General features: G+C 40.7%; 2 protein-coding genes across 2 annotated transcripts; one reads left to right on the top strand and one right to left on the bottom strand.

The window, feature by feature from the left end:
• Positions 1-1,455: 1,455 nt before the first annotated feature.
• On the bottom strand, positions 1,456-8,170 carry LOC145455867 (nucleoporin Nup43-like). Its single transcript, XM_080333890.1, has 7 exons — positions 8,030-8,170; positions 7,827-7,948; positions 7,642-7,744; positions 6,957-7,054; positions 6,594-6,756; positions 5,072-5,359; positions 1,456-2,133 (listed from the first exon to the last, which is right to left on the bottom strand). The coding sequence occupies exons 2-7, from the start codon at positions 7,944-7,946 to the stop codon at positions 1,877-1,879; spliced, it is 1,029 nt and encodes a 342-aa protein (XP_080190016.1). The 5' UTR covers positions 7,947-7,948; positions 8,030-8,170; the 3' UTR covers positions 1,456-1,876.
• Positions 8,171-12,278: 4,108 nt separating this feature from the next.
• On the top strand, positions 12,279-13,462 carry LOC145455013 (uncharacterized). The gene has a single exon (XM_080332967.1). It carries the CDS (start codon positions 12,328-12,330, stop codon positions 13,408-13,410), a length of 1,083 nt encoding a protein of 360 aa, XP_080189093.1. The 5' UTR covers positions 12,279-12,327; the 3' UTR covers positions 13,411-13,462.
• Positions 13,463-15,842: the final 2,380 nt, after the last annotated feature.

Here is a 15,842-nt window from a genome sequence, read left to right as displayed (position 1 = left end):
AAAATTATTTAAACGAAATCTGGACCCATGAATAGTTACATTACGCATTACGGTAGAAATAATAAAAATTTGTTGTAGTACAACGAAAGATACTTTTCTACATTCTCGGCTAGAATCACTCAGTAGCTTGAAAATAATGGAGAAAGAACGTTCAACAGCAGCAGTTGTTGGCTGGCAACAGTGAAGTTGTGCGTACACTGCTGGTGACAAACCATATTGCTTCATTCTAAAAATGTTGTCTGCATCACAATTTGTTATCATGCGCTTCTTGATATAAGAACCAATGCCCATGCCCACGCAGTCTTGCTTCAGTTAGGATATTGCGGTTCGTTGAGCAGTTAAGCATAGCACTATGTCAACGTATTTGCTTCATTTGACCTTTTTGTGATTCACAATGAGCAGACAATAGGCCCGTAAAGTAGGCTACATGCTGCAAAATGTGAAATGATAAGATCACCGACAGTGCAAAGATATACGATACAAACGAAATGCATGTTGCAAAGAAATGTTGACTTTGTAAACAAGTTTGTCATTTTTTTACCTAACGCTACAATTTTGACAAAATTTTGACATGTCAAAAAACATCGCCCTAGTGATATCGAACAACCATGAATCAATACGGCACGAAGGACCGCTGAAAGTTCAATATCCCTGACTTGTGTGCTCAAGCTCACACTTAACAAAACGACTATGGAAAGTACCGACACCCGCAATCAACAGCGCAACGTGTCTCTGGAGCCCTTCACAACAAGCGGGCTAAGCCAATCGATATCAGAATAATATGACATATCCGATTTATATAGCTACCTAGACAGAAAGATATCTATAAGTTGAAGGTGAATGCGCGAAAAGTCGTAGGGCGCAAATGCATTCTGTGAACCCATTTCTACCCTTACAGGTCAAGGAAAGGCTGGTAATGTGTGCTCGCTTCTATCGAAGCGCCTGCCGCCTATGTATCAACACTTCAACAGCGTAACGTTTCTCTGCGACGAGATTGCACTTCGAAAAACGAGCTCATTGCCGCAACGACAGCTGGGCATGAGCACTCACTCTCGCCGAGCAGAGGCTCATTTGCTCCCGATCTGCGGTCTCCTTTAGCCAGGCAGCATTGCTGCGTCACAAAGTCAATCTCCATAACAATAAAAAATGCGAGGCTAATTGTGAGGATTCCGGGGCCATGAGCGGAATTTAATTTATATTTTCGTAATCAGTACAGCGGCAGCTTTCGATTGATACCCGTTTTATCAAATTTAATACTCGGCAAGCTGGTCAAAAATTACCGTCAAATTGCCTTTAGCCAAATGGAAAGTGAGACGTAGACCAACTGCAGTGAGCCGCGAGATTTGCTGGTCTCCACACCATACGGGACACCATGCTGATTCCATAGACCGCGAACGCAGGCCTGTACCACTCCAATAAACTCGGTTTAACCGAAGTGACCACTCAACAGCCGCGCGCTGTCCAGCCTGTGAGTTTTATTGTCGCAATGCAATGCGATGTCAACTGACCGAATAGTAACCAAAAGACAAATACAGCACGCGCAAAACGTATCATGTAGAAAATGTGACGTCACCGAGAATGAGATACAACATTGAGACACCAGGGCTTGTCTATCTATGCAGTATGCCCTGTGCACTCTTCGCCTGATTATATGTGTTGTGTAAAGAGGGGAGAGGCTAACTTGAAGACTGAAGAGCATCGAAAGTTTCGGTCGCAGTCAAGTGAGGCCAAACATGTTCACATAGCACAAATCGCCCAATCTCGCAAGGGAAGCAGCGATACATACATGGCATTACACGCCTTCATACGATTCCGCGATACCGTACTGTAAGAACATTATCAGGCTCCAAGGCTCCGAAACGAAAATCCCCGACCATCACAAAATGTTCTCAATAACAAACAAGGACTCAGAATCGGTCCCGCACGCGAGGGTGGTTCCGGAAATACTAAGAGAGTTAACGGCCGCGCCGCCGGATTTCAGCAATTCCACCACGTCGACTGGAGAAATGCTGGCGTTCGGGGCTTCGGACAGCTTGTGGATTTCGCGGGTTAGGTCCAGTCGCCGCACAGCTCCATCTTCGGAGCAGGTGAACAGGCTGTCAGGTGACGATGGATGGAAGGCGACCTCCCAAACTGAAAATTTCAGGGTACGGTCAGTAGAAGCTATAGTAGTTGTATTGGTGATTATCAAGTTCGCCGGTGACTAGGGCTGGGCACAATGATTCGAGTCGAGTAGTAAAGGACGATTCTTTCGAGTACTAAAATTATACGCTCCTCGCCACTGAAAGTTAATTTACTATCAAGAATTATACTTTTGATACTATTTAAACCAGTGGTTCCCAAACGGTGGGGAATTCCCCACTGGTGGGGAATTCAATGGTTTCTGGTGGGGAATAGACGCATTTGCTCAAAATTATCTATAGGACAGTCTTCATATTCACGGAGACACATGCGCAATTACCGCTACCAGTTAACTGCTCTGGAATGTATGTATCGAAAATTATATTGCACGGTGTTCATAAAACCTCATTTTTAACTCTGGATGGCCAATCATGGCGTCGCAAAGGCATCCAACACGACTAATTTGGAGTGAAATAACGCTTTCGCGAAATTTTGAGCGTTACTGGTATCGGTTCACAATACGTTTTATGTTGCAGTTATAGGCGATTGATTGTCTTGCGTTCTGGTGTGATTGTGTGCCTTGTGTAGTCAAAACAGCAAATAGCTGCTCTATGATGACAAAAGTGTTAGGTAGTGGGGAGCAGGGTCGTAACTGCCGCACCCCAAACCCCCAAATTGAGGGGGCGAGCTGGAAGGGGCCCTGAATGATTTCGTGAATTAACATAAACTATCAAGATTTTTTTGGAAATTTATGTAACTTATTCAATTTTTTTGTTTGCGCTGGGCGAGCGATTTAATATTGCCTAATATTTTGATTATTGGGTACCCTTCCCCACGAAATTACGTAGAATTTATAGAAATGGAGATTTCGGCGTCGGCCATTACTGCGCCACGACGCACCAAGACATATGAAGTTATAGGCCATGTAACATGGGACTCCGAGAAGTGTGCCAGAACGATCAGCAGCGAGAAGACCTTGGCCGAGAAGGAATGCCCTTGTGGTGACCGCAAACCTCGCTATATATACAATCTTCATATATGTTTAATTATCCATAGGTGGCTAAATGGCTGGCGCCGAATGTTCCTAGCCTGGAGATCTGAACCCCACAGAACAAATGCCATCCCGCAGGGACAAATTATTTGCCAGTAAATTAATACCAATTTGAAATCGTGTGTGCCTTTTAGTTTTGGCGATTTCCATGTCTTTTGACATGGCAGATATTTGAGGTCACGAAATAGCATCGTGGAACAAAGTCAATATATCAAAGCGTCTGCCCGAAGATGTTAAATTCATAATTAGGGGTCCTACCTTTTCCAACATATATCACTCAGCTCTAACGGTAAATCTGATTATGTGAGCGGAGAGGGGATAGAAAAATTGATAGCAAAATATATGAAGTTGCCGATCATATTGACCGATTCAAACATGAATGATATAAATTTTTCGCGCTTCGCCCGTTTTCGGTCTTGGTGGGGAATGGAGGCTCGGAATAAATCTGAAGTGGGGAATGAAGACAAAAAGGTTGGGAACCACTGATTTAAACTGAGTAAGCCTTGAAGCCTTGATTGGCCGTGTCGCAGCATACGAGACATAGTGCAGAGCTACGAACGTTACTGGAAATAACGCATTTCCGAAGTCACGATAATCCCACAACATTGTCAACAAGTGCAATGAAATCGGAATGGTCGAAAATATACCAAAGTACCTTTAATGTGACGGATAACCGGCATTATGTTCTTTGTGGTGGCATAAAAGGTGCATATTTGAACTTTGACATAGTACATTCTGTTGTGATGTCATAATGTGTGATACTCGAATACACGACTCGACGCGTAGTAAGTGATACAGAATCGAATCACCCAGGTACTCGATTTTGCCAAGCCCAACTGGTAACGACCAGAAGTCGTCAGTAACCAAACGCTTCTACTTTTTCTAAATTCTAAACAGCGAAGTAGGTTTTGCCCAGGGTTGGTATGGCGCGAGTCAGACTCGAGTCACGATTTTTTGGTGACTCGAGTCAATTGGTGCATTGACACGACTTGTACGCGAGTCATCGCGCATGACTCGGACCAAGTCATATGACTCGAGACTGGGTCTAACAAGAGAGGCATTTCACTGTAATTTCGAAGAATAGTAAAGTTATCGCAATATCGTTATTTCGTCTATCAGTACTGGTTCTTGAAAATGCTACCGCAAACTGTTAAAAATGAGGACAATTAGTATATTCGCATTCGACATCACTAAGAACAGTTGTAAAAAGTGGGTTCCACATGACATCAACTCGTAACTGAACAGTCAACACAATGACTCGGACTCGACACTCTCCTCCGTGACTTGGACCTGACTCGGTGGTGAATTGAAAATGACTCGAGTCAAAACTATAAAAGTGAGATTGACTTGTGACTCGGAACCTTGTGACTTGGTAGTTATAACCCTGGTTTTGCCTACTTCCTCACATGGCAATTATTTTAGACTACTTCTAGATGTATTCAAGTAGATAATGCCTACTTGCAGTACTTACCGTAGTGGATATGTTGCACTTTGAATTTTGAAAAGCAGTTTTAGGACAAGTTTGCATTACTTTCATACATCTTGCGATTTTGAAGGCAGTCTTCTCCAAACTCATAAAAGTATGCTATCCCTCAACCAATCCTACTTTTAGACACTCATTTCTACTTTCAGAAGTAGGCTAGTTTTGACAGGTCTTCTACTTGAAATTTTGGAGAAGTTTACTGTGTTACTTCTACTTGAGTATGAAGACTGACCACCTCTGCGAATGAATGATTGCAATGCACAACTTCATTATCAAGGTATAAGGACCAACACTGATCTTTAGATTCGGGACAATATCCAATCGCGGAACACATTATGAACATCGTGTCAAGATCCTAGCTTCTTGGGAACCGCACCATCCTACTATTTCACAAAAATTATGCCACACGCAATTACCTTCCATATCATGAATTTGCAATTTGCTAATCGGAGCAACTTCTTTGCGAGTATCGAACAGAGTGACGCAGCCATCGCCGCCGCCCGTGGCAAGCAAGTGAGGTCTCGTCGGATGTCGCGCTATCGCTTCTAAAGGCGTCAAGTCGTCGGACGTCACGACAATTCTGATAGGATCGTTCGAGGAGCTACGAAGATCAAATATCTTCAGCTGTCCCATTCGATTGACCGTGCATACTTCGTTTTGTTTATTGAAGGTCACACCAGAAATCGGGCAGCTTTCGGAGGTATCTGTAACAGAGGGTTATGAAGAGGTGGGCAGTTACAAAGTATTTACTTTTTCCAGGTACTTAAGTAGGTTTTGCTTACTTGCACTCCTTACCCAAGTGGTTGTTTTAGACTGCTTTCACTTCTACTTCAAAGTGTCTTGGTAAAACTACTTAGTTTTGGTATATGCAATAATGCATGCATTACTTTTGTGTGAAATTGTTATGACATCTGGGCGAAAGAGCCCTGTATGTATCACTGCAACTCAGTTGTGGTCATTATGGCCAACCTTTTTGCTATTCACAGTCGCATTTCGATTATTATGTAGCCTACAGCCGCATTCCAGGGCATAGTCGTAATGAACTAGCTCGATGCAGAATACCCATGTTAAACTGTAAATGACCATTTCTGGTGAACTGCGGACCAATCTATATAATGATTTCGGCTTACTATACACATCAAAATCGCGAGTGGTTACGCTATGGGATTGGTTATGATCGCGCTTTGACAACCTCACTTAGTGGATGGTAAGGGGACTTGCGTGTAATCGTGGCGGTGTTTCTCAGATTCACCAATGAATTTCTTCATTGATATTAGTAGTTTTACATATTACCATCAAGCATTTATCCTTTCTAAGGTGATAGTAAGGTGATGGTAATATGATCAGATCCACGGGTAGAGTTGACGGGAGGGTATTTTCGAAAATTTGAATCGCGAGCAGTGCGAAGAAGATTTCAAGAGTAATTAAAATCTCTCAAAAATTCGGGAGTCAATTCGTATAGTAAATTCAAATTGCATGTCGACGGCTGCACGAATTTCCTTCTACGGCCGCAGGTTATCCGCCACTGCTGTAACAGAATATATTTCCATAAATTGCACCTGTTTATAGTGTAGTTCATCTCAGAAGTAGCAGCCTCCGGTTAATTACGAAACATATTTGAGCCATTGAATATAACCTACTTTTTTAAACTACTTGGTTGAGTACTCTCGAGATCTTCATTTTCTTTTTCTAGTTGAAACAGCGTTGACTGTATTTGATATTGCTACTTCTACTTGAGATGGAGTAGATATTCAAAGTGCCATTTACCCACCTCTAATTGAGCAGCAACACCAACTACTTTGACCACCTCTGGGGTCATGTTGTTGACTTATGAACATCAACAACACTTGGTAAAATATTGTCGGTTGTGCTAAACAGCAACAATTCATCACTGAAAAGGTTTCAAAACGGTACAAATAATAACTAAAGGCCATTTACCTATCCTGCGGATAGGCGCGTTGTGTCCCATTCTTAACACATTTATACTTCCATCCTCTCCAACAGTGACCGCGTCGGCCATGTTTGTATCAATTCCGGTGCAAGGTGAACCGCTTCCAAGGACATGGTGCACCCCATCCCACTTTTGTTGAACTATCAAACTCTGCAAAATGAAATAAATCTATAGCTGGTAAACGCCGGTGGCACCAAAATCACTGAAATTTCATACTCATCTCAATCAGACTAACCTATTTTCAGAGAAAAATTAAACACACCTGGGTTAATACACAGGAGACTATAGTATCTTTCAAAAACATTGATCTTAGACGATTCGACTAGATATGCCGCACAAATCATTCTTACTTCGTTGACAGCGTTATAACTTAGAAGGTAGACGTCTCCGTTTTCCAGACCAGCTAGTATATTGTCGCTGTCCACAAATGTGATGTCGCCAACACTTGCTGGAAAATAGATTGGTACAAAATGAACGAGAGAAGATGGTATTTTTTATCGGTCAAGTGCAGACAGGTCATTGTGTTGACAGGTCATTGTGCGGTTGAAATATATGAGTTGTATGGGTGGAGGACCTAAAACATGTTGTTTAACATCAATGCAGAAATCATACGCCTCCGAACAGGGCTGGTGCACATACGTATGACATTACAAATATAATGGTCAAGCATAGTGGTAAGGAATGCAGTGATGTACGCACGAGTTATGTAATGAGTGACATATGTTATGTGCCCGAGCACGGCAATGTCCAACATGACACAACAGTAGTGTAGGGAGAAACACTGGTCAATAGAAAACAATCATTAAGTGCTTGACATCTATAGTGCATTGTATTACTGCGCTGCGGATGTTCGTAACAAGGCAGATTTCCAGGTTTTGAATCCATTTTGAATGTGTTCCAGTGATAATTTTGGAGACCATTTTTCAAACGAATTTTGGAAAATATCTGAGGGTGTACCATGGCTACGTAAGATATTTTTGCCCATACATACCATACCAAGTAAGCATCCATAGATTAGATACGAACGTACAGTACCTGGCACTTTCAATCTATGCAAACTTTTCAATATTTCCACATCAAAATCATCATCTTCTTTTTTCGGTATCTCAGCCGCGAGCCAGACATCAATGCTGTTTTTCTGAAAAATATCAACAAGATTCAAACAATTTCAATTTGACACATTAACACGGTTGATAACATCGCCCTGCTTTTTTCCATACCCGATTCTCCCAACTTCCAGACACGAAAATGTCCGACTTCTGCAATGTAGATCTGGATGGCCTGAATCGCACTTTACTAATCTTCTGAGAGACAAACTTCATATACTGCGTGTCCCCCATACCTCGAAAAACATTTCAGGAGCGTGGATTACTTAGCATACATCAGCGACGCATACAATATGGCTATATTAATGCTATCTTACCTGCTGTATACAAGACAGCCCAATTTGTCAGTCGCGCCAAACATAAACAAAATGCACAACGCCAGTTCAGAGTTCACACAGCTTCGATGCTGAGGCCAGCTAGCGGTGGCGAAACCGTCACATTTCATCCTGCACCGTCTAATACAGATCAGTGATGAGCGGATAGTGCTTTTCGAGACTCCGAATCCCTCCGACAACTTTAGTGTCTGAGGAAAACTCCTTCCGACTCCGAAGAGCTCACTCCCAGACTCCGAGATACTCCGATGAATCTCGTCAAGTATCCGAAGTTACATAATTATAGGCTTACCATATTTTGGAAATCTCAGAGCTCAAAATACCGTTTGAGCGTCACTGCTGTGCTAATTTACGGCATATCACTCGCATTTTGCTCTAAATATGATCTAAATTTTCATAAAAGAGGACAAAATCTCAAAAAAGAGGACAAAAGGGCGTCCTCCGAGGACGCTTTCAAAAAAGTCAAAATAGAGGACAAATCCCCGTAGGACGTATGGTAACCCTGCATAATTAACTATACAGACGATGCTCAACGAAAATGTCGTGCTAGATCACTAGGTTGATAGCTCGTGGTCAATCATACCATTTTAACCATATCATTAGAGTGGCAAGCATGGTACACTTGGTAATGTGACTTACTAAATAAATGTGATAACATGATTGGCTTCATCCCATAGTAGCCTATTGTATATACTCTCCAGTGCAGATTGCTGGTTTTTATGTACTTGCCAATCATTTTTGCATGTTACCCGTAATATTACAACTTTACAAGGTGTCAACTGTCTGTGTTTTGGTTTGTAATCATAGTCGTTAGTGTATTCTGGTCAGAGTTATGCAAAGATATCGGAGACAAAAGTTACAATACTCCGAAATTCTCCGAAAAATATCTGTAGTAAACTCCGACTCCGCTCCTACTGTCACAAAATCGGCAACTCCGCTCCGAATCCACTCCGACTCCGTTCCGATGCTCATTACTGATACAGATGTGCAGGATCACGATTTCGGACTCTACTCGGACAGCAATCCGGTACGATTTTCCGAGTGCCGGTTCCGGATCAACACATCATTTTAGATTTTTTGTATGAAATTGGCTCAGCTGGTTTATGCATTGCATCACGAGTAACGATACATAACAAACGTTAACGCGTACATATTCGGTCATGAATAACCAAGAACGACAACATAGAACATCATTGAAATATTCCAACATTGTAGAGGCGTTCGTTCTGACGACAGATAATCGGCTTTCGCAGCTATATGATCGCAGATTCCGGGACATTCAAATGAAAAAGTGAACGGCCACGAGCAACTAGAGAAAATTGACTGTAATTGTAATGATTATCACATTCAGGATGGGATAAAAGATGCTGTGCAATAGCCGAATTACAAGCAGTAGCCTAACTTGATCGCGCAGTGTGTCAACAGACTGCGATGATGGAGCTGAAGAACATCATTAGTTGTTGTAATTTGCTGTGGTACATATGCTGACGAATTTTTGCTGGACACACTGAGATATGCACGTCTATTGATAGATTACGGTGCTTTGATTTGTCACGGGTATTCTTTTGCGTGCTGCGGCAATGATGAAGGACATTATGCAAAATTTTCCAAGTTTATGATGACAAGAACTAGTATAGAAAACTAGCACTGTTATTTCTTGCATACTGTTTTGTCTATTATGATTATTTCTGAATCGATTTAATTGGTACCGTGGTACTACATGTTATTCTTGTTTCTTTCTTCAAATGCATGCATTTTTTAGTATTCATTCAATTATTCAATTCTGTATTTGCAGATGTTGCTTTCAAGTGTAAGCATTTCATTATATTGTTCATAATTTCTTTGCATAACATGATTGAAATTTCAATTCTGTTTGGTAAGGCACACTAGATTTCTTGGAATGATCAGGAATAGGTGACTATTTATCCAAGGCGGTCAGAATATTCAGCGTTGCTACTCATACATTAGTATTGCTGTAAAGTTTTACTCGCCTTCAAGTAGAATTAGCAATTTCAGAGACACGTGAAAACTATTTCAATTGTAGGAAATGAAGAAATGAAAGGTGATCAAATAGTTTTAAATAGTAGATTTGGTTGAAGGCTCGAATACTTTTAGCAGAAGTGGTCACTTTGAAATTGCAGGGTGCATCTTGGTGATTACCGCAAACTGACCTGTGACACCACAAATAGGAGCAAATATTCCAAATACAAAGTGCAAAAAGTAGCCTAGGTTAGTTATGTTGTTGCGTGGAAGTGATATAAAACACAACCAATTGAAAAAGTACTACTAACCACCTGGATTTTATATATCTATATCATGTATCAATATGTTGAAAAAGAGGCATAGCAAACTGGAATGGAATCAGGGTATACTGCTTGTAACCGTGGTTGAACGACCGCGGCAGTGTGAATATACGCCCGGTAGGTCGTCGCACGGCTACCGTACCGTACAGTGATCGCGTATAATCGCGAGTCGTGAATGTATGAATTGAATATTGCGATACGTGCGTTACGCGCGAATTTGCCGTGCGAACCGGGTATGTGTGATCTTGCCTATAAAGATTACCCGAGGTTCTTTGAAAAAATGGCTCACTGATGATATAATTTTTTTTCAAGCCTGTTGGAACCACTGAGCTATATAAACACTTTCCCAACCCAAGGAAGACATTTTCTACGTCCGAAAGGCTTAGCTTTTCTAAAATCTTTGCGCTACGATCAATGGTCGTTTTAATCATACATTTATTCATAACCAGTAGACAGAAAGATTGACCCTATGTTCTCCAATTCTCAATCAAACTTCACGCCACTGCAAATCATCAATCAATGTATTGTTTGTTTGTTTTTAAGGTATTCATGGTGTTTGTCGACTACCAGGCTGATATTCTTCTTATTTTCCGTAACTGCCGACTTATAGCACGGCCCACCTCTAGGCTTTTATAAGACACCGCTGACGCGGATGAGGTATCAATGCATTGTCGAGGTGTAATATAAAAAATCGACGAAAGGGGCAATAGATGCTGATACTGATACGGAAATGCTGCATTTGTTGAACCTTTTTATCCGGATTTTAACAGAAGAAGACGGGATCTGGAAAGGATCAGGATTTCAATGTACAATGCGATTAAAATATTATGTGACGATTGGATTCGGATCCCGAAAAACCACATCCTTACATGTCTAGCAGCGGCTCTAGCCGCTAGATGTCCGAAATTCAGATTCCGAAAAAATCCCGCTACAACGAAAAATCCTGCATCGCAGAATCCTGCTATAGTCATAAACCTGCAACCGAAGTGTTTTTGAATCCAGATTCAGTCATACAACACAAATTCGAAGATATCTTACTCCTGTTCCGCCTTCTAAAACGGATCGTGATTACCTTTCTTTCTGGTCACGTTGCATCGTTTGCAAAATATTAATTTGGCCTATACGAGGGAGTTAGAGACAGAAACCTATTTGGTATTCATTGACTTTTTCCATTAACTCTGCTTAGGCTATTGCTTAGAATTTACAACGATTGCTAATGGTATGAAAATATATGAAAAACTGACATACCATTTCATATAAAATATACGTAAACGATGATGCAATCATTTCTACGTTGCGACAAGGCAAGAAAAATAGGGCGATCCTGTGAAATTTGCTATATTGAATACTGGCATGTTGAGGGTTGCCATATACGTCCTCATTTAGGAGGATTAGTCCTGCTTTTTAAGGAAATTGAAAATGTCCTCCGAGGACGCCCATATGTCCTCCTTTTTGGCAATTCGTCCTCCTTCACAGCCTCTATAGCTAGGATAATGGACAGAGTCAAGTGAAAATCGGCATAAATGACGTGAAATAGTTCATTGCCAAAATTGTTCAAAATTGTTTTGGACTTTTTGGGTTCTCGGGCGCTGCCTATATGCCACATATAGAATGTTTCTGATTGATGTTTGGCTATCAAACGCCAAAACTATTCAAACTCTTTTCACAAACCCTAACTTGTCAAACGGATATATTTATAATGACAGCTAACGACGGGTTCTTTCGGCATAGAGAAATACGATAAGCACTACGCTAACAACAAAAAGCAAAAGAAATCCCGGAATGTAATTTGAGAGAATATCCATGAATTGACATAATATTCTCCCAGAGCAGCTGGCTTCAGGAAAGAAGTAAATATTTCTTATATACATATGTATGTTTCGTAGCAGTCAACTTCTAGTGGAGAAGACAAAATAGTGTATCGGGTCATAGCCAGAGTTCAGTGCTGTTCTCATACATTAAAGATATTAAGTAAGGAAAATGGAATATACCAATTCGAATATGAATTCGTTGGCAATGACTTCATGCGGTGTATTACCTGACACAGAAACAATTGACACTTCTTCGGTTCAATGCTATCTAAACTCTCCTCATCAACGGGTTTCGATACCGAATGAGTATCTGGCGACTGGAAATACTAGTGGTCTTATAGAGACTAACCAGAATGCAGATAATTCTTATTCGCACACGTTCGATGAGACAATGAGTTATAATGTGGCAAGATATTCTAGGTGTTTTCTGAGTGAAAATGGAGATCTCTCAGGATGCAAAAATGATGAACTACTACGCTTGGAATCGTCATCCAATGGTAATTGTTCTCAGCAAAACCTTGCATGTCCTCATAACAACAAATCATTGGACATCTGGAGCTACGATCATCGCCAGACGCATGAAAAGAAAATCACACAGAATGTCGAAACGGTGTATGATATAAGAAATGGTACCGAGTGCTCCCAGTTTGTGACGTCCTCATTGCCTAGCGAAGTCGGTACCGATTGGCCTGATATTATATCGCATCGTTCCGATGAAGTAATTCTAAAAGAAGTAGAGCTCTATCAAATGACAGTTACGGCCTCCAAATCTGGATACTTTCCAACAAAGGAAACCGGGTGTAGTCCTGGACCACATTCGACTCTCGTTGATTTCAAACAGGAAAGCAACCTTCTCTTCGAAGATCCAAACAAATTTCACTCGGGGAATCTGGAATTTGAGAAAACATCATCTCAAACAAGCTGTTGGAAAACTCCAGCCGGATCGAAGACCCCTAAAAGACACGACGAGAACCAGGAGCTGAAACTACCTAAGCCTAATGTTGCCCGTGAGCCGAAGTCCTTAGTCACAGACCAAAAGAAGCATGTGCCGGAAAACAAGCAGAAACTGAAGTCAAAACGATTCAGAACCAAATTCGCTCCCTCGCAGCTGCACGATTTGGAGCAGAGTTTCCGCAAAACTCATTATCCCGATATCTTCATGAGAGAAGAATTGGCTGCTAGAATTGGACTTTCAGAGTCTAGAGTGCAGGTGAGAAAATATACTATAAACTATAGCGTAAATGCATTATAGTTTGTGCCCAAGTATCAATATATAGTTAGCGTGGACTGAACAGGATTATAAAAATATCACATTAAACACCATATTGCCACGACATTTTCGAAAGTACGAAAATCGCAGAATACTGTTCAACCTGGGTCTGCAAGGTGAACGACGAATTGTGTTTTCAGAAGTTTAAGATCAGGAATTTTTACGAGACATCAATATAAATAAGGGTTTGACGTATATTTTCAAAATTTTTATAGCATTCGAACAAACGAATACTAAAAAATATTAATAATATTAATACAAAATAATAAAAATAATACAAAGTTAAGTATTAACCTGACCCCCCAGACTTTTAGTTGTCCTCTTTTATTCAAGAAGCGTGATTATAAATTATTATATGGTAATTATATTTTTACGAATTGTAGAAAATCTGAAATCGTAACTTAGTGCAAATAGCTATAATTATTGCTATATAAGTAGGGTTGCATTTAAAGCACAAATCAATTTAAAACAAACATGTTTAAAACATCCTTTTTTAAAGCCAGGACGTCACCAATGTTCAATGGTGACGTCATAATGTATTGACTCTGACAATTGAAAATACAGGGTAGATATAGCTACTTCGACGAAATATCTGTACTATAACTGTTGAACCGACTAGTTTGACGGTTCCAACCAGCATCCCATATCGATATACGTCTGCTATATCGGGTGATAATATCATACAACATGTTTTTGGGAACGTATTTACACAATTATGGCATAATTTTACAACTTGAAAAACACAATTTTTTTATAGGTTTTTGTTTAAAACACAGTTTAAAACTGTTTAACAGCCATTTGCTTTTAATGCAACCCTATATATAAGTGTATTAGTATTTATTTTACATGGAGAGAATTTCTTTCGAGCGGTTCCATAAAATCGTAGCAACATACTCCATTAGGAAATATGTACCGTTCACAATAGAGTATAGGTTTCAAAAGCACCGCATTGAAATTTACATTCTCGGGATTTCTTGCGCCCTGAATTTTTATCGAACGGCAAAATGGCCGAGTTAAAAAGTACCCTAACCCAACCCCTAAACCTGTAACACTCGGTATGAATATGCATATGCGGTGAGGTAGCGCCGGGAAATAATGCTCATAGGCATTAACTTATCATTCTCTTTGCAATAAAATAATAATTTCATTTTAAACTGGCTATTTTATCAACGAATGATGGAAATAGTCAGAGAAAATAACGGATTTTTGACAATGCTTTCAAGCCAAACAGACTGCGGTCAAAATCCGATAAGCCTCAACACACGACTGTGTTGATGCATTATAACTGACGGGAATAAATCTATAAAGTTTACACTCGGACTGCACGGTTAGATGCGGCGATATGTGCGGAAGTTGTTGTCGAGCATTATATCGTCGGCAGAAAATGCATTAAATTCAAATTGAAATTTCACGCGAATGAAAATCGCAACGGTCGCTCGTATCTCCACTGCACGGTAGAATAATAAATAATAAGTCCTATCCGTTCTTTCAACTCGTAGCGATCAATTAACTACCATACAATTTTGACCACACTGATGAAGGGAATCCCCGAAACCAGACGCCATATGGTACAGAGATTAGTGCAAGAAAGATTTGAATCGGGTATATAGACCATCTAAGTCAACTCATATAACCTCACGATCTATATAGCCAATGATTTTCGCCGATGCATGCTACGTTGAAAGTTTACGATCAAGATACATCTATCAGATGTAACTGAATTGCGGGTTGTATTGGCAAAGTAGAACATGGAAGCATTGGTTATTTAGCTACAGGCATAACATATATTTGCAAAGACCAAAACTTATCTTGGAATCCTGGGAATGAATGTACGTACAAATATAATCACGTTCAATTTACCGTGACTAACAGACCACGAGAGTTATTTTGCTCCCGTCCGCTCCCGCACCATCTTCGTTAGTATCGTCTACTTATAGGTGAGGTTTGCATCATTACATTCGATCTTGAGCATGGCTGCGGCCATTCGCTTGGTAAAGTTGGTTTTGTTCAAGAACTTTTTATGTATGTATATTGCGTATCCTTATATGCAGCGCCGAAACAGTACTTCGTCATCTCCCTGAACGTTGGTCTTATGGGCCCCATGGAGTCATAAACTAAGCTTCTGGCGAGTGGAGCCAGACCAATCCCCCCCTTCACGACGGACCTTTTATCACCACCATATAAAACACCTTTTACTGTTGCAGGCAGCACCGTAACTGCCGCACCACAAACCCCCCAATTGGGGGGGGGGGGCGAGCTCGAAGGGGGCCCAAAATTATTTCGTGAATTAGCATAAATCATAGAGTATTTTTTGAAAATTTATGCAATATTTTCAAAATTTTTTCGCGAATGCAAGTAGCCATCTATCTGTATTATTGGGTATTGGGCCATTACCGCGCCACGACCCACCAAGG

The sequence above is a fragment of the Botryllus schlosseri genome, chromosome 14 (genome assembly GCF_051294905.1).
Source record: "Botryllus schlosseri isolate E-star chromosome 14, Bs_hap1, whole genome shotgun sequence".
Classification (NCBI taxonomy): domain Eukaryota; kingdom Metazoa; phylum Chordata; class Ascidiacea; order Stolidobranchia; family Styelidae; genus Botryllus; species Botryllus schlosseri.
Note: the sequence above shows the minus strand (reverse complement) of the source record. Positions and strands in the feature narration are given on the sequence as shown.

Excerpts from the sequence above, each read along its gene's own strand:
- LOC145455867 (XM_080333890.1), bottom strand. The coding sequence starts at position 7,946 with ATGGGGGACACGCAGTATATGAAGTTTGTCTCTCAGAAGATTAGTAAA. Across the intron at positions 7,745-7,826 it reads CTGGAAGTTGGGAGAATCGG|AAAAACAGCATTGATGTCTG; the intron begins GTATGGAAAAAA and ends GATATTTTTCAG. Across the intron at positions 6,757-6,956 it reads GTTATAACGCTGTCAACGAA|AGTTTGATAGTTCAACAAAA; the intron begins GTAAGAATGATT and ends TTCATTTTGCAG.
- LOC145455013 (XM_080332967.1), top strand. The coding sequence starts at position 12,328 with ATGGAATATACCAATTCGAATATGAATTCGTTGGCAATGACTTCATGC.